The sequence below is a fragment of the Zosterops lateralis genome, assembly GCF_965231275.1.
Source record: "Zosterops lateralis genome assembly, chromosome: 10".
NCBI lineage: Eukaryota > Metazoa > Chordata > Aves > Passeriformes > Zosteropidae > Zosterops > Zosterops lateralis.
Genome location: NC_139770.1, coordinates 21,757,071 through 21,777,475, shown reverse-complemented (window position 1 = coordinate 21,777,475; position 20,405 = coordinate 21,757,071). Strand labels below are relative to the sequence as shown.

General features: G+C 49.0%; 1 protein-coding gene across 1 annotated transcript; it reads left to right on the top strand.

Annotated features, from left to right (window-relative positions):
* The first annotated feature begins 38 nt into the window (after positions 1–38).
* ATG4B (autophagy related 4B cysteine peptidase) lies at positions 39–19,639 on the top strand. The gene is made up of 13 exons (XM_083868594.1): positions 39–117; positions 5,327–5,425; positions 5,894–5,965; positions 7,996–8,094; positions 8,526–8,627; positions 9,029–9,101; positions 9,427–9,506; positions 12,754–12,950; positions 13,910–13,988; positions 14,671–14,816; positions 15,404–15,460; positions 15,936–16,029; positions 17,867–19,639. Exons 1-13 carry the CDS (start codon positions 108–110, stop codon positions 17,938–17,940), a joined length of 1,182 nt encoding a protein of 393 aa, XP_083724720.1. The 5' UTR covers positions 39–107; the 3' UTR covers positions 17,941–19,639.
* Positions 19,640–20,405: the final 766 nt, after the last annotated feature.

Below are 20,405 nucleotides of genomic sequence, written 5' to 3'. Positions count from 1 at the left end.
CGGTGAGCGGCGCTGGCATTGGCCGGGAGAGGCGCGTCGCGCCAGCAGCCGCGCAGGGCCGCGCCGGGCGTGAGTGTCGGCGGGGCCGCAGCCTCGGCGGGGCCGCCATGGACGCAGGTGGGTCCCGGGCGGGCCCTGCCCGCGGCGCGGCGGCCGCTCTTCCCCTCGGCACTCCCCGGCCCGGCCCGGTGACCGCTCGAGGCCCGCGGCTCCCCGGCGCGGCCTCCCTGACGGGCGGCGAGCGAGGCGCCGCTTTCCGCCCCGGGCACGGCCCTGGGAAGCGCGGCCCTCCGGAGCCCGGCCGCGCTCCCGGCGGGGCGGGGGGGAAGGCGGTGGGTGCGTGGCGCCGGGTGGGCCGGCGGAGGCCAAGCCGGGCGGCGAGTCCCTCCTGCCCTCCCCAGCCCCGGTGCTGCCGTCGTTCCTCGAAAGCTCCGAGCTCTGCCGCGGGGTCGGGTCTGCCCGAGGGAGGAACCGGCGGGGCAGCGGTGACAGGGCTGGTGTTGCCGTGCCCTGCTCCCCATGAGGGCTCGAGGGGCGGGAAGGCAGCCTGGGGGTAAGAAAGTGACTTCCGAGGGGTGAGAAGGTGTCGTCGGGGGGTAAAAAGGCGGCTCAACCACTCATCACCCTCACAGAGGGCTCTAGCAAGGCTGTTTGTGGTAGAGATTTTGGTTTCGTGCAGGGTAAAGTAAAAATAAGCGTTCGGCACTCGTGTTGGGACCCGCTTCCCTCCAGCCTTAGCGTAGTAGCGGCTGGCACCCCCTCGGCAGGGAGAAGTGTTGTTCCACAATAACAAACGCTTCCCTGTGCGCCGGGGGCTCCTCCTCCGCCCCGCCGGGCACGGGAATCCGTGCCGGGGACCCGCGGCTCCTGTCCCTCCTCAGGGCTGTCCCGGCTCCTCTTGGCCTTCGTGCCGCTGTTGTTGTCAGAGTGATCCGGCTGAGAGCGTCCCCGGGTCCGGTGTCACACCTGGGGAGCGGACGCGCTCCGGGAGTGAACCTGCACCCCCTGACCCCGGAGATGTGTTTTCTTTCCCTCGGTGTGAGCCGTGCCAGGGGAGGGAAACTGTGCTGTGCTGGATGGCTGGGCTGGATCTCCTCCGTGAGAGGAGGAGAGGAGAACCTCTGAGCTCAGTTCCCTTCGTGTCCAGCCCTGCTCCCGAGATGGCAGCAAAACTTGGAACTGTTTGCTCCAGGCCTTGAAGGAAGCACCACAATTCAGCAGCCTGACTTTCCTCACTGTCTGTGTCTTAACTCATCGTTGGTGCTTGGATAATCATGTTTGAAAGAGCTTAGGGGAAATAAAATATTTAATCTTTCTTTTGTAAAGGGTAGAAGTGAGAGTTTGAGGTGTTTGGTGTTTCCCAGCAGTGTGCTTTACTGAAGTGGTAAATTTACCTTCTCTTCTTGGCTGTCTTAGAAATGTTCCACATCCTATTGCATTCCTCCTTTGCCTTGGGTGAGGTACCTGGATCAGCTAAAGGAGAGATCATCCACCTCATTTCTGATCCTTTTGTAGAGGCCTTAGTTGGAGGCCAAAGGGGAGGTGTGAGAGCCAGGCCTTGTCAGAGAGTGGAGAAGCCCCAGAACCAGTCTGGGAAGGGAGGTATGGCAAAGCCTGGCTTTCCTTCAGTGCCACACTCCAGAGCTTGGCTTTGATATTTTGTGTGAGAAGTTCTTCAGAGGGCAGACTGACCGAGGGGGTTGGTGCTGGGAGAATCACCTGCCTGTTTCTGTTTGAGTCACCCAAGACTTGACTTGTTGTTACTTGTTTCCCAAAGCTGATGGGGAAACAAATGGCTTTGGTTGTGGTGTGGGAGATAAAGTTAAGGAACATCAGGGGCTGTTGCAGGTCTGACCTCCAGCACATTTGCAGACTGACAGCAGCACTCAGGGGCTGCTCCCAGTGCCCAGCTGTGCCTCTGGGTGTGTTTGCTATGAGATGGGATAGTGTTTTTATCCTGAGTGTTTCATTGTGCTGCTTAAGACCGTGAGAAAGGAGAGAAAATTTCATCTTCTGCCCTAATCTGTGTATTTAGAAAGTTGTTCTTGTGTTGAGATGATGGAGGCACACCTCCTATGAGGAAAGGCTGGGAGATCTGGGGGTGTTCAGCCCAGAGAAGAGAAGGCTCTGGGGAGACCTGAGAGCCCCTCCCAGTGCCTAAAGGAGCTCCTGGAGAGGGACTTTGGACAAGGGCCTGAAGTGCCACCACAAGGGGAAATGGCTTCCCACTGCCAGAGGACAGACTAAGATGGGATATTGGGAAGGAATTGTTTCCTGTGAGGGTGGTGAGACCCTGGCACAGTTGTCCAGGGGAAGCTGTGGCTGCCCCATCCCTGGAAGTGTCCAAGGCCAAGTTGGACAGGGGTCAGAGCACTGTGGTCTACTGGAAAGTGTCCCTGCCCGTGGCAGGGGGTAGAATGAGATGAGCCTTAAGGTTCCTTCCAGCCCAAACCATTCAGGGATTCTGCTGTGGCACGTACAAGGCTTTGCCTTTCCTGCTGAGGCTTTCTGGGGTGAGGTGTTCTGTGGATCCCATGGCAGGTGTGCCCGTGGGGCAGCAATCCAGCCAGCCTCCCCTCCTTCCCAGTGTGTGCAAGGCTGCCCTTCTCAGGGTGAGCTGTGCAGGGCTGACACTCTGGTTTTTAACCATAAAAGCATGTGAAGTTGGGCTGTTGTGTTTTGATGTGCAGGGACTGCACGTCCTCCTCTGCAGAAGCTGCTGCTCCGCTGTCCTGGATGCTCAGAGGTCGGTAATTAAAATAGACCGAGGGCTTTCTGAAGGTGAAGTTTTGGAGCACTGCCTGGGAAATCTGCTGAGCTCACCCAGCTTCTGCAGCTCTGAGAGGAGCAGCTTCAAACAGGATTTCTGCTTTGGTGAATTTCCAGATGTATTTCTTTCTCTTCTTCATCTCTGGCAATAAGAAGGAGAGAAAGGCTTCTGTGCAGTTTGTGATGTTCTTTGTGCCCTGCCTGAATTGTTTGGATCCCACTGGCTGGTATTTAGCCCATCTGGGCAATAACACAGTAGATGGACTTTGGAAAAGTGCTGGAATGTATGAAGGTGGAGGCTTGTAAAAGAAACACTCAGTGACCTCAAGCCTTGTGGGGAGTTTACTGCTCCCATTACAATGTCCTTGATACTAACTGGGAGAAACCTCTTGAATTTTCTTTCCTGTGAAGGGGAAACCTGAACTCCTGCATTTCAACTATTTTCTCCCCAGATCCCAACACGAATGTCTGACCACCTCTTTGGGCTGCACAGCTGGACACACAGGGCCTTGTACGGAGCCAGATGTTGGGCATTCAGCTGAACGGCTGCAAGCCTGGGACTCTCCTCCCTGATGTGCAGAGTCATGGCACATGTGCTGCATTCCCTGAATGCACAGCTGGTCCAGCTAGAGATCCCCCTCTGTCTGCTGAGCCCTTCCTCTCCGAGCTTTGGTGGAAGGAGCAGGACTCCAGCAGCCCCTTTCCAGCTGCTGATCCTTGCTGTGGAGTGTCCAGTTGCAAATCCTGTCTTTGCTAAAGACCTGGTGCCCTGCAAACTGCAGAGAATGTGATATTTGAGCAGGTCAGGGAAATGTTGCTGGGAAGGAGAAGGAGAGATTGTGGATAGCTTGATGTTCCTGTGTAGCATCTTTGTTTCAGTCATTTTCTTTAAGCTATTTGAGACTCCTGACAGAGTTGGATACATGGCAGGCTTAGGAACTGAAAAACCACAGAATATTCCTGGGAGCTTTAAAACCTTCCTGAGAACTTCAGTTTTTATGTTAAGATCATGTTGATTACCTTTTCAAATCTGGATATTTGCAAGTTTGGGTAGTAGATGGGGAAAAAAATTCCTTCATTTCCCTGCTAAAGTTTGTTAGAGGAGAAGACCACAGCAGTAATTTGCTGGGACATTTCTGTGCAAGCAGAATTGCTTTGCTTAGCCTGCTGAGGAGTCACATCATGGGGTGGCAATGGGAATGTGTGGCCTGTGCAATCCTCAAGGTGCCTGGAACAGTCTTAAAGAGTAATTCACACAAGGAATGTGCTTTAAATCTTGTGGGCTGGAGTTAAGGCAGAGTCTGTTTGAGAATTTGATTTAGGAGCCTGCTGTCATCTCTGTTGCTGGAGTTCCTGTTTAAACAGTAGTTGGTCTTAGTGATGGTATTTGCTTGAGTGCTTTCTTGGACATTTGGAATTGGACTTCCAGGTCAGGGAATCCAGATTAGGAGGCTGAAGTGTCTTATGTAGCAGCAGGCTACTCTGGAGAAGCCAAAAGAAAGTGTGCCCCATGGAGAGAGGTGGCTTTTGCAGAGAATGGGGCTGACAGGAGCTTGTGGCCCTTTGTCCTCCTTTGGCCCTGTGTACTCTTTTGTCCTGCTTTAAACTCACATCACATTACCCCAGATTTTATTACATTTTCTGTGAGAGATGTTTTCAGTCACTACTTTAGCTGTTACAGAACAGTCTGTCTTAGCTCTGCTTTAAATTTCAGAGGTGGTGTGTTACGGAATTGGCACCTATAAAATCATGTGGGTCTTTTCCAGAATTCCCAGGCTACTTTAAAGTCTATTTCCAAACACAGATCTAGTGGAGCACAGCTCATCCAACTCCTCTGGTGTTTCCTCTGTTGTTTGTACCCTGTGCACAACAGCTTAAGCTGCCCTGGTCCAAGGGCAGCCTGGGCTGCTGGGTTGTTCTGTCATGATCCTGGAAGGGATGGATTTTTAGGCACTGATGGATGCCATGCTGTGAAGGGAGTCAGTAAAAATCAAAAAATTTTGCCTGTCACCTTTGCATGAGCACATCTGCACAGCTCTGTGTTCCTCACATTGTGGAGTGACACCTCTAAAGGCTCCTGCTGGGTTTGGTGCCTCTGGAGGAGGGACTGAGCCAGGTTTATTTTCCACCTTAAGGTGATCTATGTTTTGTGTGTTCTTCCCTGAAAATTTTTAAACTTTGCTCCATGGAAAAGAGGCCCTCAACATCAATGCTGTAGCTGACGTGCACCATGGTGCCTGCTCTGAGAAATGCTGTGGCTGCCAGGTAAAGTTTTAGAGGTTTTCTGCCCCAGGCAGAACCTGGAGCTGGCCTAACCTGGAAATCCCGCTGCTTTTCTGCCTGTGGAGGAGCTGGGAGGGAGCCAGGGCTGGGTCACCTCTGAGCCTCCCAGGGCTGAGGGGTGCAGGGCACTGGGACCATTTCCTGCCAGCCCAGGGGCTTTGGGGGTGGGTGGGAGTCACTGGGCCACAGCAGCTCTGATTCTGTAGCTTTGTTTGGTTTTAAAAACAAAAGGAAAAGCTATCAAAGGTCTGTGATTTCTCCTTTCTCTCTCTAGCCACTCTTACCTACGACACCCTCAGGTTTGAGTATGAAGACTTCCCTGAGACCAAAGAGCCCGTTTGGATCCTTGGCCGGAAATACAGTGTTTTTACAGGTATTTTGTGTGCACAGTGTAGTGTTTTTACAGCTATTTTGTGTGCACAATGCCATGCTTTAAGGTTCCAGAGGACATTTTTAGTGTTCTACTTGGGTTTTAGCTGCCATGCTTCTGTCTATCTGGCTATTTCCCTGGGCTCTGGAATATTTTTGGGCAGAAAGTTACCATATGGAAGTTGTTGGGACATGTCATGAGGGCAGGATGTTGGAGGCAGGGGGTAGAAGGATGGTTTGTTGCTTCATAATTTGCCTGTGGCCATAATGTCTTTGGGTTGATTGCAGCTGTTTTGGGGGGGAAAAGAAGTGCTTTGTGCACAGCAGTACTGCCCTGTTCCTCAACCAGACTCTGCCTTTCTGGGCCTGCAGACTGTGAGGAGCAGGATTCCTTGGGAGGGTGAGTGGGAGGTGGGTTTAGTGTCTGGGTGCCCCCCTGATGTGTATCCCTTTCCGTGCTGAACACTTTCAGAGAAGGAAGAGATCCTGTTGGATGTGACCTCTCGGCTTTGGTTCACCTACAGAAAGAACTTCCCTGCTATTGGTATGTAGTCTGGAGGAGTCTAAAGACATCCTAGAAATTATTGTAACCCAGCTTACTAATTATTGTAATCCCTAATAAAACAGTCCCCACAAACATTACATCATTTCCATTCATAAGAGTCTGAAATGTGCTTCATCTAATTGATTAGACAGACTTTTTTATCTGATTTATCTGTTTTTATCTGTTTATCTGATAATGAGAATTCCTCATCCCCTTGGTCAGCAGGGATAGCAGTGGTTTTTAAAAGGGCACAAGGAGGGGTTTGGGAAGCCTGCTCTTTTTTTAGGCAACATGGGAAGATTTTTGAAATTCGTCACATCCTACTTCAGTCTAGTGTGAAATACTACTGAATGATGGTCTTGGCCTTGAAGTGGATTAAAATGATGAAACCTAGAGAATGATACAGAAATTGCTGCCTTTGTGCATCTGCCCCAGACTCTGTATGGGGGTTTGTTTGTCTAGGGGGAGTTAGGTGCCTGAAGTGTCTGTTACACAGAGGAGTTGTGGTGATAGGGGGAATATTTCCCAGTGAACTCCAAGGAGGATCCCTTGGTTCCTTAAGATATTCTGCATGGGGTTTGGGTTTGTGTGCTGGGTGCAAGGTGTATCAGAGGAGATCTAAGATCAGGTAAATTGGTCTCCAGGGCCTGCCCTTGTCCCCTTTCTGTCACTGTCATCCCCAGTCATTGGGAAAAGAACATGGCCCAGGTTTGGAAAAGAGACTTCTTCCTAACTGGTCCTTCTGGTTTGTGCTGTTCTTTGTGTGCTGGAAAGCCCTCTGCCTCACAAGCTCTGAGACATCTTTGATGCAGTTTAATCCCTTTAAATTCATGTTTGTGCACCATAGTTAAACATATGTTTGAGAAAAAAAGGTTAGCACATGTTTAACTGGCTCACAGACACAATTTTGGTTTCCTTGTGAGTCATTAAAGGCTGTGGGGTGAAGACAGACCCCATTTTCTGAGTCATTTCCCATTTACACCACAGATATGATCTGCATGTCATATACAGTAAACCTTTTTCAGTATTTTTCTCCCAGTCATCCCTGTTACTGTTTGTCCCTTACCTCTGTGCTAGCCCACTTAATTATTGTAAGGGTTAGGGAACTGTCTAATGCTGATTTTGTAAAGCATTATCACTTTAGGAATTGGTACATGTTATGAATTACTGGTGGAACCATGGGAGACAACTGGTGACCATTGAGAAGCTGATTAAATAGTCCCTGTTTCTCCCTGTTTAGGACAAAAAGAAGAAAGCAATGTTACAAAGGCTTGCAGAAGCTGTGCCCAGGCACAGATTAGCTGCAGTGATCACACTGAACATTTGATCTCTGGTATTTGTAGTAACAGCCAGAGCTGCAGTGCAGGAACAGCAGTTTCCTTTGGAAGGTCTGTCAGGGAAATGCTTCCAGCCTTGTGTCCTTTATCTTAGACTTTCCAGCATGAGCTGATACCCAGCTTTCTCCAACAATATGTAGGATGTGTCTTTTTTTACTGCTTGGATAGGTTTTTTTCACTGGTGCCTTTTTTCTGGCCTGATGACATTGTTCATTTTGAAATGTTATTTGTAGCCACTTCTGATGCAGGACTTCCCTGGGACTGGTTTGTTCTGCATGATCAGTTGCCTTCTCAAGATGAGGATTACAAGAGTCATCTCTAACAGACACCTTTGTGCTTTTGTCCTCTACACCTTTGTGTAGAATTGTGTCTGAATAGGGCTGAGAGTCTGCAGCCAGGCTTAAGGGCTTGTTCTCCTGAGAAATTCAGCTCTCTCTTGGGTTGTTTGGATTTCCCTTGGAATTTTTGTCCCCTTTCAGTTAGTGTTAGAGGAGTTGATTTATTTGTTTTTAAGGGATACCACTAAGTTACTCATCGATAACCACATTTTTTGTTCTCAGTCTTGGGTGTGTGAGCAGAGTCAGTCTTCATTCCCTGCCTCGTTTCTTGGTGAACCTGCTGCGCATTCATTCTTCTCCCTCTTGGCACTGCCTCACCATTCATTCCCTGTTTATTTTCTGTCCTTGTTTCCAGGAGGAACCGGTCCCACCTCTGACACGGGCTGGGGCTGCATGCTGCGCTGTGGCCAGATGATCTTTGCTCAGGCCTTGGTCTGCAGGCATTTGGGAAGAGGTAAACCAGTGCACAGCCCACTCTGCTTTCCAGGGCCATGTGCTCCCATCAGTGCAGCACTTGGAAGAACAGAGATAACAAGGACAAGCTGGGAATTGCTGGGAGGGTTCTCTTAACTTTTTCTTCACTCTTCTCATGTTCAGGGCTGTTGAGAGAATAGTCTACTTGGAACCCTCTGGGAATATTTGTATTTTCTGATTTTATGTTTGTTTATTTGCTTTCCTATGGGCAATAGTACTTGATCCCAGCTGTAAGAATGTATTCTGTTATTTTAAAATTAGCCCTTTACTGTTGGGAATGCCTCAGATGCCTGGTAATAATATGACAACGTGAAAATTGAGTTGGTCAATACGCAGGAAGAGAATTGCAGCTTGCAGCCTCTGGTTGCTAATAAGTACCATTTTATTTCATATATCTTTTGTCTGTCCTAGACTGGAGGTGGATAAAGGGGAAGAGGCAGATGGATAATTATTACAACGTTCTTAATGCCTTCATTGACAAAAAAGACAGCTACTACTCCATTCACCAGATAGGTAAGAAGAAAGAAATGCTCAGACATAGCAAACGGGCTGAGGAAGGCTGTCACCTTGATACTAACTTCCCTGAAAAATCAGAGAAGCAGCCTGTTCCTGTGTTTCCTCTGGGGTGAGCAGAACTCGGGTCATAGGGGTGGTCTAGTGATCAAACACTGGGTAAAGCTTCTTCTGAGGCAACACTGCCTTTGAACTTGTGTGCTGCTGCATTTTGGGGAAAGGATTTGCTCTGCAGTCCTTCAGGATGTGCTTCTCACCCCCATGAAACAATAATAAATACTGTTGATTCAATAAAGTTTCCAGGTCAGAATTCTTCCCTATTAAATACAAACCTGATTAGGAGGGGATGCAGTGTGGGTGACATTACTGACTACATTATTCTGTTTTCTGTTGTGATGCAGCCCAGATGGGAGTCGGGGAGGGAAAATCCATAGGCCAGTGGTACGGACCAAACACGGTCGCGCAGGTGCTCAAGTAAGTGCTGCCCTTTCTCTTTCTCCATTGAATCAGGCAGTGGGGCTGGTTGGTGTGAGCTGACAGGGTTCTGGCTGCCTTTGGAGCATGGTCTGCCTTTAATAACCCTCTCCCTCCTCTCACCATTCTCCCCTCCTGTCAGTAGGTGAGCAGGTGGCTCTGTGGAGTTGCCTAACAGCAGCTTTCCCAGGTCAAAGCACATTCCACAGCATAACTGATAACACCAGTCTCTCCTAATCTAGTTTCTCCTCTCTAATACACCACCAGCTTTGCCTTGTAGTTGTATTAATCCTTCTTTACTTACTTGTTTTTCATTTTCCTTTAGAAAACTTGCAACTTTTGACACGTGGAGTTCCCTGGCAGTACACATAGCCATGGACAACACAGTGGTGATGGAAGAAATCCGTAAGTGTCACCTGGAGGTACAGTGTTGTATATCCCGGGCAGGAAGAGCCCAGAAAAAAGCTGGAGGGTACAACAAGCATGAAGTACATGTTCTGTCTTTGAGGAATTGTTCCTTGTGAGGATGGTGAGGCCCTGGCACAGTTGCCCAGAAAAGTTGTGTCTGCCCCATCCCTGGAAGTGTCCAAAGCCAGCTTGGAGGTGGCTTGGAGCAACCTTTAGTGGATAGTGGAAGGTGTCCCTGCCCATGGCAGGGAGTGGAACAGGATGAGCTTTAAACTCCAACACTTGTGGTCAGTGAAAGCTGTGTCCAGGTGTGCTAAACAAGGTAAGAATTGCTGTTCTAGGGCAAGGAAGGGCCTTGTTTGACTTTTCGTTTTATCTAGCGATGCCTCTGGATCAGGAAAGAAGGTTTGCTGACCTTCAGACAACACATGGGAACTGCTTGGTAGGCAGTGTCAGACTTTGTTTGTGGCCACAAGGAGCAAGCAGTAAATGGCTGGCTCCTCTCTCACATCATTGGTAGGGAGGGTTCTGCTACTGGACAGAGTAAGAAAGCCAGAACAGATCTGAAGAGGAAAAGGGCCAAAATTGGCATGGGGAGAGGATAAGAGGGGAATCCACCACTCTCATAATTTTAAGGAATATTCACTGGTGGTTTCTTCTTTTTTCGTCTTTTCTTTGTTTTTTGGCGCATCCTGCCCACAGGCTGGCTCTGGAGGCTGAGCAGCTCTTCTTGCGCATCCTGAGCCTGCCTGCTCTGCCTGCAGCACTGCAGTGACCAAAGCTACAAAGCTGAGCACCTGCATGGTCCTGGCCTCAGCAGCTTTCTCATGGCTTGCTTCAGACTAATTCCTGAGGCTATGAACCCACCCAGCACAAACCTAGCAGTGTTTCTGCCAGGGCAGTGCTCTAAAACAGCTGGTGTAGGGTTACAGGTGAGATCGTGGCAGGCACCATTTAGGCTGCCTTGGCTGCCACAGGGCCAAGATCAATAGCCAGGCAATTTCTGCCTGGAGTGCAGGACAGTCACTTTGTAAAGTCACATATCTTGTCAGGGAGTCTCAGTTGGATCTGACTGAGAAGTGTGTGTCTAAGCTTAGCTGAAGGTATGTACTGATGCCCTTGGCTTAAACAAAAGCCAGTTTTAAAACAGAAATTGGGTTTTCATCTGTAGCCTGCAAATATCACTTCTAGAGCTGAAGCATGCTGCCTTTGAGGCTTGGGTGTGCTGCAGTCTCTGTTCAGCACTGATGCTGCTTCAAGTGACCATATCCATCCAACTTGTCATGGGCAGGGGTGTATGTGTTTGTTTTTTTCAAATGTGGATCATAATGTACCTGTTCAGGGCCTGAAAGTCATTGTGGGAGTGGGTCTGATCTGTTGGATGTCTGTTGGTTTGTGTTTGATACCTTGTGCCCCAAACATTGTGGATAAAGTAATGTTGTTTCATACATCTTTGAATTCAGTCACTGATTGGGTTCAGCCAGAGGTTCACAGGAAATGCCTTTTGTTACAGCAGTGAAGAAACATAAAACTTTATCCCTCCTGTGTTAGTGTTCTATGAGAAAGGGCATCTCAGCTGGGCCTGAGATGGAGGAGAATCCTGTGCATCACAAAGGGGGTGAGAATCCAAGAGCCACTACCTGCCAGCAGCAGCTGCAGCAGGAGAGGTGTTGTGTTAGATCTGTTGAAATATATTTGTAGTAAATAGTTTGGATCCAGCTGGGAAGCCTTAGGCAGGTTCTGCTCTGCTGTGGCACCATGGAACTGCCAAGCCTGCCAGATAGCAAGGTGAATTCAGCCTGTGCCAAGCTCTCTGCTGTTTCAACTGCAGGTAAATATGTTCATACACAGCTCAGGATTGCCACGTGCTTTGCCTGGTGAGGAAACCTGCAGTGACACCCCATTCAGCAACAGCCCCGGCTTGGCAGCTCATTTCAGATCCTCTGGACAGGCAGGCTACTGCAACAACAAACCTGCTTTAACAGGAGAAACCGCTACAAATAATGACTTTGTATTTCCTCAGACCCTCTGGTAACTGTGTCTGTGCATCAGGTGTGCACTACTACCTCCCTTCTTGAGGAACAGTGTAGGGAGGACCTGCAAACATCTGTGCATGTTGTTTCTCCTCCTGAGGCTTTAGATCAAAGTCCTATTTCTTTTAAATTTGGGTGTAATATTGTCCTCATTCAGCTGGGTTTGAAGCTCTCCGTAGTGAACAAATACCCAGCTGAGATGGCAAATGGCTGGTGATTAAGGTGTTTGTTTACATCATGTCCTACCTGCTAGAGTATCCTGGCATTCAGTTTAGGCTGGGAATAAATTAAATGGGCCTCTGGCATTCTGTCCAACTGCCTTGGCTTCATGATTCTTTAATCATGCTGTGGGTTTCTTTGGTGTTTGGGTTGGGTTTTTTGTTTGGGTTTTTTTTTTTTTTTTCACACACCTAGCAAGTAATTAAATTGCCCAGTGAGACAGGTAGGCTTGGAGTTGTTTCTGGACCAGAATTTACATAACCTGGGTGCATTACAGCCTGGATATTTGTTTGTCAAGCCTTTAGGATGAGGATGCAGAGTGCTTATGTCATGTGTATGCCCTGAGGAGTTCTGCTGCCCCATATCTTAGAGGCAGAGCTCATGCTGCAGTTGCAGAGTTTAATGACCATACTGCTTCAGGTCTGTAAAGTAGCTTGTGAATGATCCCAAATAAAATGTATGAAGGCTTTTGTGACCTTTAGGAAACTTATAAACTACCCTAGACAGATACCAAGTTTGTATCTTGCTACAGCTACTTAATTACAGGTAAATATTTCCTGTGTTAACTCATAATGCCATCCTCACTCAGTTCATTCATATCCTCTGTGAATTCCTCTGGAGTTGGACACTCCAGAACTTTCCTCATTCTGCCTACAAGCTTTGTGAATTCAGGACAGTTGTCTGACCTGCTAATCAACTCATCCAGCTTTGTTGGCACAGGTGGTTGCTCACCTTTCTGGAAGAATTTGCGTTTTTGCTGCCCAGCAGTTGGTAGCTGTGAGTACAAGGTGCTGTGGCTTGGTGTGAGCTACTAAGGCTGGGTCCTGCAGCAGCCATGCACACACATCCCACAGCCCCAGCACAACCTCCTCAAGCTCTTCTTGGGTTTGACTGCTGGAGGCTTTTGGTAAAGAACAGTTGTTGATCAGAGGAATGACTCAAGGTCTGGAAACAGAGTCCTGATGCTTTGTGATCCTGTTCCCTTTGCACAGGGAGGCTGTGCCAGTCCAACGTGCCGTGTGCTGGAGCTGCAGCCTGCCCTGCCCTGGAGCCAGATGTGCTCTATAACGGGTGCCCAGAGGACGTGGGGCTCAGAGAGAGGCTCACCCTGTGGAAACCACTGGTGCTGCTGATCCCTCTGCGCCTGGGGCTCACAGAGATCAATGAAGCCTATATTGAAACACTAAAGGTAGGCAGTCTGCAGCTGAATTCCTGCTGGGGTGACGCTGAAGGAGCCTGTTGGGAATTAAGGAATTACTCAGGAGTCATTACAAAAGAAAAACGTGTTTATAGACAATCCTTGTCAGAGGTCAGGATACAGGTTCTTGCAAGCTGTAGTCAGGAAAATGGAGGGGCTTGAAGGGTTGGGCCTTTTTTGGTTGGGTTTGTGGGGGTTTTTTTTGGGGATCTTACTTCACAGGTTAAATCTCAACCCCTCTTTGTGTGCAGATGGTACCAACCTGCTGAAGCCTTTGTTCAGCACAACTGTACCCTGCTTGGTGGTAGCCTGAGTGTTAGTTAATACAGCGTTGCACTCTCCCTGTGGCTTGGATGCTGAAGCTGGTGCTGCAGACTGAGGCTAAGAGCTGTCAGGTGGTTGCAGGTTGGGGTATTGAGAAGCTGCAGAATTTAGGGTGTGCACAAGACAGGGAGGACAATGCTAGCAAGCTCTGAGCTTGGATAAGAGACCTCCAGATTCAGATTTATGGCAGGTTACTTTCCTTAAATCAGTAGATCATGCTTGGCTGCTCCAGGTGGATGAGGAACTTAAACTGTTTCCTGAATGATTGTTCCCTCCTGAGAGCACTGTTGCAACCTGATGACAGGGATCCAGGGATCTTGCCACTGATTGCAGCAGAGCCAGGACTTGCCCATACCAAGTCCTGGAGTAGTGCAGCTTCTTTTATTCAGGCCACCTGTCTACTCCTGTCAGCAGTTAAAAGTGTTTTTGAGTTGCTTCCTTGTTCCTAGAAAGCCTTGTGTTGCAGCCTGATGGAGATTTTCTCCAGAAATGGCTGATTTTGCTGCTAGTTACTGATTTTCTGTGTCCCTGTCCATCTTTCCCACTGCACTTTTGGATGTTTGCCTTTGTTCCCACCTGCTGTTTCACTGTCTGTCAGCTGTGTGTTTTCTGTGTTGCTTTTCCAGCACTGCTTCATGATGCCCCAGTCCCTGGGAGTGATCGGAGGGAAGCCAAACAGTGCTCACTACTTCATTGGCTATGTAGGTGAGTGCCCAGAGGACTGAAAAGACACTCCAAAGAATCTCCCCCCAGCTAAAAACTGCTTGTGAGGTGGCACAGCTCTCCTGCTTAGCCTGTGGTGCATGCTGCAGGGTTGTCCTTTCCTGCTGGAAGTGTGGAAGGCTGCTGTGGGCTGAACCTCTCACCTGAGTGATGTATATTTGAACAGTGGCCATTAACTTCCACTTTATAACACTAAATCTGGTCTGTGGAGTGCATAGAGCCTGCTTCCTGCATTCAGAGCTGACGTCCCTCTGTGGCTTGGCTGGATTTAACTGTTCTTTAGGTGTTCCTCAAACCCTACAAACTCTTATTACTCTCCTCCTTCCCTCTGGTTTCCTCTCTGCCAGAGACCTCAGGTTATTTGTGCTTTAGATTTCTGGTGTCTATTTGAGCTCACCCAGGAAGGGAGGAGCAGGAACAATGCCCACATAGTGCCTGTGCCTCAGTCCCAGGGTGTCACAGTGGAGTGGCTGCCGTGGTTGTGCTGGCAGCTGTTCCTGGCTGAGGAGCATCTGTGGAAATGGCTGAAAGCAAGATGTGCCTGGAATGTGGATTCCTCCGTGTGCTTATGGGAGCTGGCTCTGCCATTGCTCTTCCTCCTCTTTCACCACTCCTTACCTCTAGCGTGGTTCTTGCTGTTGATGTGTGGTTGCCTCTGTGGCAGGTGAGGAGCTGATTTACCTGGACCCGCACACCACGCAGCCGGCGGTGGAGCCCGGCGACAGTGGCTGCCTCCCCGACGAAAGCTTCCACTGCCAGCACCCTCCCTGCAGGATGAGCATCGCCGAGCTCGACCCCTCCATTGCCGTGGTGTGTCCTGTTCTCCTGCTCCGTGTCCCCCTGGGGCACTGCTGGGGTCTGCACAGGGAGCTGGCAGTGGTGATGGGTTGGGTACTCTGCGGTGCTCTGGGTTTTGGTGACACTGGTAAAGCTGCTCCTCACAGAGAGTGGCTTGTCCCAGGGAAGTCCCCCTTGCATGGCAGTTAAATACCATTCCTCATGGAGCAGTATCACTCTCTCAGGTTTTTGGGCTTTGATTCCAGCCTTTTGATGGGCAGATATGAATTTATTCCTGAATCCATATGATGACGCATCATGGCTTGTTTTCTGTTGAACCTGAGATGCCTGCCCTTTGTTTCCTTTGTTCTTCCTGGTTTTCCTTCTGCAGTAAAGAAAATATTGATGATTCCAGCACTTGGATAGCCTGGACACATCAAACCTTTGTGGAGTGTTCAGTTTAACAGGGTAGTGTGAATCATTTTTAAAGCAAAGCAGTCAGGATTAGTAACTGCTCTCAGTCCTGATTATGTTACTTGGTGTTGACACAGGGCCTTAAGTCTGAAATGATCAATCTAAAATATAGAAAGATAAAGTTTTTTTCTTCTTTTTTTTTTCAGGGCTTTTTCTGCAACACAGAGGCAGACTTTAATGACTGGTGCCAGCAAATCAAAAAGGTTTGTGTTTATGGATCTGGTCAGACATTGGAACAGGCTGCCCAGGGCAGTGGTGGAGTCCCCATCCCAGGAAGTGATCAAAAGGCATGTGGATGTGGCACTTGGGGACATGGTTTAGTGGTGATATTGGCAGTGCTGGGGGAATGATTGGACTCAAAGATCTTGGAGTTATTTTCCAATTTTAATGAGTCTCTGATTCTCTGTCCCTGGGAAAGGAATATCAGGTATTTTTTTGTTTCCAAACCACTGCACAGAGACCATGTTCTCTGCAGTATGACCCCATTTTAAGCGTATTAAAATAGTTTATTAAACTACCAAAAGGAGCATAGCTCTTAAATCCTGTTGATGATGCAATTCAAAAGCTTAGAAAAACATTTTTCCAGCTACAGTGAAGTCCCAACAGATCATTATTCCCTCTGAAGTGCTCCAGCAGTGCAGAGCTGTTGGTTCTCATGGCTCTGCTCTGTCCCCACAGCTGTCCCTGGTCAGAGGAGCACTGCCCATGTTCGAGCTGGTGGAGCGCCAGCCCTCACACTTCTCCAATCCCGACGTCCTGAATCTCACACCAGGTGAGGCCACCCAGGGAGGGAGGGCTGAGGGTGAGCCGGTCCCTTTGGGTTTCTGGAAATCATGTGGAATTACATAATCACTTCTAGTATGTTCCTGTTCCACCTGGAATTTAACCTGGAGCTCTCAGGTCAATTGATGTAGTTCTTTGGCTTTCAGCAAGAGGTTTGCAGATCCCACAGTGTCTCAGGAGGATTTTTAGAATAATCTGTGAATGGTGATGGTGACTGAGCAGAAGAACAAACAAGCTCACATGCTGTCATGGCAGTGTGACTGTGGTTTCTGAAGGGGTGCATGGAGTAATCAAAAGCATCCAGTGCAGAGGCAGAAAATGAAAACTGAGTTTGTAGGTAATGAAAAGGCTCCAAGACAGGGCTGGTCACACTTAGTTCTGGCATAAGGCACTCCTTCTTGGCATGTGCCACTATCAGTGGGAAAAAGGACAAGTGCTGGGCACTAATCTTGCCTGTCAGGCTCTGCTTATCACATTAATAATATGAGCAAATGTTGCAGGAGATAAAGCCTTTTGCTGCTTCTGCCAAGAGCAGTGTGTGTGGGCAAGCCTACCCTGTCACAAGGCATTGAGTGCCTCCTGGTAACCTGCACCCTGCATTTGTGGTCTCTCTCTCTTCTCTCTGCCTTCTTCCTTTAAAGCTTTCATTATCACACTCTCCTTTGCTGTAAAGAGTGCTCAATTCCCTTAAACTGTCAATTGATCCTTGCCTGTCTTAAATTGTCTATAATGTTGTCTTTCCTACTCTTAAAAATGTTTCTATAATGGACTACTTGTCCTTCTTCCCTCCTCCCTGGCTTGTAGAGCCTCTCCCATCTGCCAAGGCCATTCCATTTGTGTTACTCCTGTCTCTCACTAGAAGGAGTAATTGAACTTTGAGCCTCTTTCAGGGCCTGAAGGGGTTCCAAGAAAGCTGGAGAGGGCACACAGTGACAGGACAAGTGAGAATGGTTTCCCACTGCCAGAGAGCAGGGATAGACAGGATCTTGGGAAGGAATTCCTCCCTGAGAGGGAGGTGGGAACCTGGCACAGGTTGCCCAGAGAAGCTGTGGCTGCCCCCTACACAGAAGTGTCTAAGGCCAGGTTGAACAGGGGCTTGGAGCACCCTGGGATAGTGGAAGGTGTCCTTGCCCATGGCAGGGGTGGGACTGGATGGTCTCTAAGGTCCCCTCCAACCCAAACCATTATGGGATTCTGTAACTGTCCAGCCTGAATTAATAAAGTTTCTCCTTTACTTTCCCCTGTGCTAAAGTTGCTTCCTCCCCTTTAAGTGTGAGCTCCTTCTTCACCATATAGTTGGAAGGGTGGGATCAACTAACATTACCTTTCCTCAGATAGTGTACTGTACTAATTGCTTTTAGGAGAGTGCATGTTGTTATTACATTCCCTAACAGTTGCACCAAAAACAACTATAGTAGAAACAGTTCTCTAACACATAGGAGTAAATGTATCTCTTAATTGAGACAGAGATCTTCATAGGTATTGGTCCAGACCTGAGCAAGTTGTCCTGTGTTGAGCCTCTTGATGCAGAACAGTCTTCTGCTAATGCAGAGCTGGGGCACAGGAAGGTTGTACAAAACAATGGCAGCAGAAATGTTTTTGGATCTGAGAAAGATGACGTGCTTCTGTGCTCCATGAAATTCTCTCCAGTGTGTTTCTCATACCACTGACTTGTTCTTACCCTCCTCAGAGCCCTCACTTGGGTTTGTCTCACTGAGTCTTGGAGCTTGCAGGCACTTGGCACTCAGACTGCGATGGCCTCCAGCTGCTGCATGCCCTCCAGTCACAGCATCCCACTGAGGCAGCGCTCTCTTCTTCTCTTCCAGACTCCTCTGATGCCGACAGATTGGAAAGGTTCTTTGACTCGGAAGATGAAGACTTTGAAATCCTGTCCCTTTGAAAACAAATAGGAAACTGACTCTGCAAATTTGTGTATGTGTGGGGAGAAGGGGGGAGGGAAGCTCCTTCGAGAGCCTGGGGCTACCGGTTTTCATAGGCGCTTGCTGCCATCCCTGCCTCCCGTCCATCCTGGCATTCCGTGCAGCCTCGGAGCGGAGCGCGCAGTGTCTGCAGTGGGATGAAGAACCCAGAGGGTGTTACAGCCTTACTGGCTGCAGCTGGAATTTCTCAGCAGCAAACAGTTGCTGGAAGTGGATGCAGTGGTGCTTAGGAGTTCAAAGCCTATCTGTTACAGCAGCAGGTCAGCTGGACCTTCCGGGGGAGGCACGGAAATCGTTAGAGCGCTGAATCCTTCCATGGGGACTCCCCTCTGAAGCTTAAGTAGACCCCACCCATCATTTAGCAGGAGAAACGTCCAGTTAATGCCTTTAGCAGCTTCCCTTCTCACTGGCCAACCTGGACTGCAGCTCACAATGCCAGGGAACAGCAGCCACGTCCCACAGACAGCTGTGAAGCCTCCGGAGTGCAGGTCCCTACGGTACAACTCCTGTTCATGCTCTGCAGGACACTCAGCACTACCTCTCCTGTTCACACCCTATGGAAAGGGAATTGAGGGAACTTCTAAGTGACTGGGAATTCAATAAGTGAAGTGTGGAGCAGTGCTGTGCTGCTGGGGAGCATCTCAATCCCAGTTTAAATAACAGAAGGAATGGAAGAATAGAAAAATGTGCGTGTTGTTCAGTAAGTCAATCCATGTGCTTCTACAGTGGAATAGTCTCCACAGCAAGTACCGTCAGGAAAGCTGCTTTGAACAGAAAACTGAATTCTACAGCCCTGGGGAAAAAAAGAGTCCAGAGCTGCGAGAGCTGAAACAGGGCAGCAGAGATCTGCCAGGCATGTGCCAGGCTTCTTCTGCCTGTCCCCCAGTGTGCTGGGATAGTGACTAGGGAGTGATGTTGTCCTGCCAAAAACCCAAGCTGTAAAACCTCTTGAGGTGCCCTGGGTGGTTTGGTCAGCACTTCCTCCAGCTCCTCCTGTCAAACATTCCCTTTCCAAAGCAGAAGAGATGCCTGAAGGTCAAATAGGTTTCTGAGCTGTGTCGGTACCTTGCCTCTGCCCACTCCCCTCCCTGTGGAGTGTGCCCAGAGGTGCTGTAGGAGCTAACCTGGAGAAACCCCTGTCAGGTAACAATGCCAAGAAGGGCAGAATGCCTTGAGACGGTCCAAATATACTGGAAATTTTAGTTACTTTAAGATGGTAGCTCTGCCTAGGGCCCTTCTCCACAGAGAGAAAGGTAAACATGGAGGAGAGCTGTCTCCATGCACACTGCAAGGGAAGTTGCTGCCGTAGTTTCCTTGGTGCGTGCTGCACGCTGCAACCCTGTTTACAAGGCTTTGGTTTGTGCATTCAGGTTTGGAACCTGTCAGATGATGGTGGTGTCCCCAAGGGTGGTGCCACCAGGTTAGAAATGACCCGTTTCCCCTGTGACTGACCTACTGATGCTCTAACTGTCCTGTGATACCTGAAAGCAGAGGTTTGAACTGGGAACCACAATGCTTCTGTCACTAAATTATTATTTGCTGCTTTCTGCCTGCTTCTCCTCTTCTCTTATGTAGTCAGGGGAAGAGGCAGCAGAGGAAGTGGGGCTGTGCTCCATTCATCTGCTTTCAATTTCTATCTGAATAAACAGATCTAAAATCTTTGCCTGTCCTGATGTCCTTGCACATACATGTTGAGGGCTGTGCTGCGTAGTATGCAATACACCAGAAGAGTCCAGTGTGTAGAGGGGCTCCAAGGGAGCTGGAGAAAGACTTTGAACAACGGCCTGGAGGGACAGGACGAGGGGGAATGGCTTTCCACTGCCAGAGGGTAGGGTTAGATGGGATACTGGGAAGAAATTCTTCCCTGGGAGGGTGGGAAGGCCCTGGCACAGGTTGCTCAGAGAAGCTGTGGCTGCCTCATCCCTGGAACTGTCCAAGGTCAGGCTGGACAGGGCTTGAAGCAACCTGGCCTAGTGGAAAGTGTCCCTGCCCATGGAAAAAGATGATCCCCAAGATCCCTTTCTAAATCAGTCTATGATTCTGTTTATTTCATGTTCATGGTTTTATGTTTAAGGACAGCTCTGCTAGACAAGATTTTACCTGAGTGTTGACACAACCCCAATAATGGGGCTAAGCTCAGTTTAGATATTTAACAGGTATTTCTGGCTTTTCAGTGTGTTTTGTCCCAATGTTATTATCAGGGCTTGATGCAGCATTGCAGGGGCTCACCTCCTTCACCAGGAGTATCTGGCTGCTGAGTGCTGGGCAGCTGTGGAGGGAAGGCAGCAGCTTTTGCCATTCTAGCTGATATTGTATTAGTGATTTTGTTTTAAATATTTAGCTTCCTCTCCCTGCTCATGAATCAGCTCAATCTCCCTGTCTCTGAACTAAGAAAGGATTTAGTCTGTGGAGATCAGGGCACTCC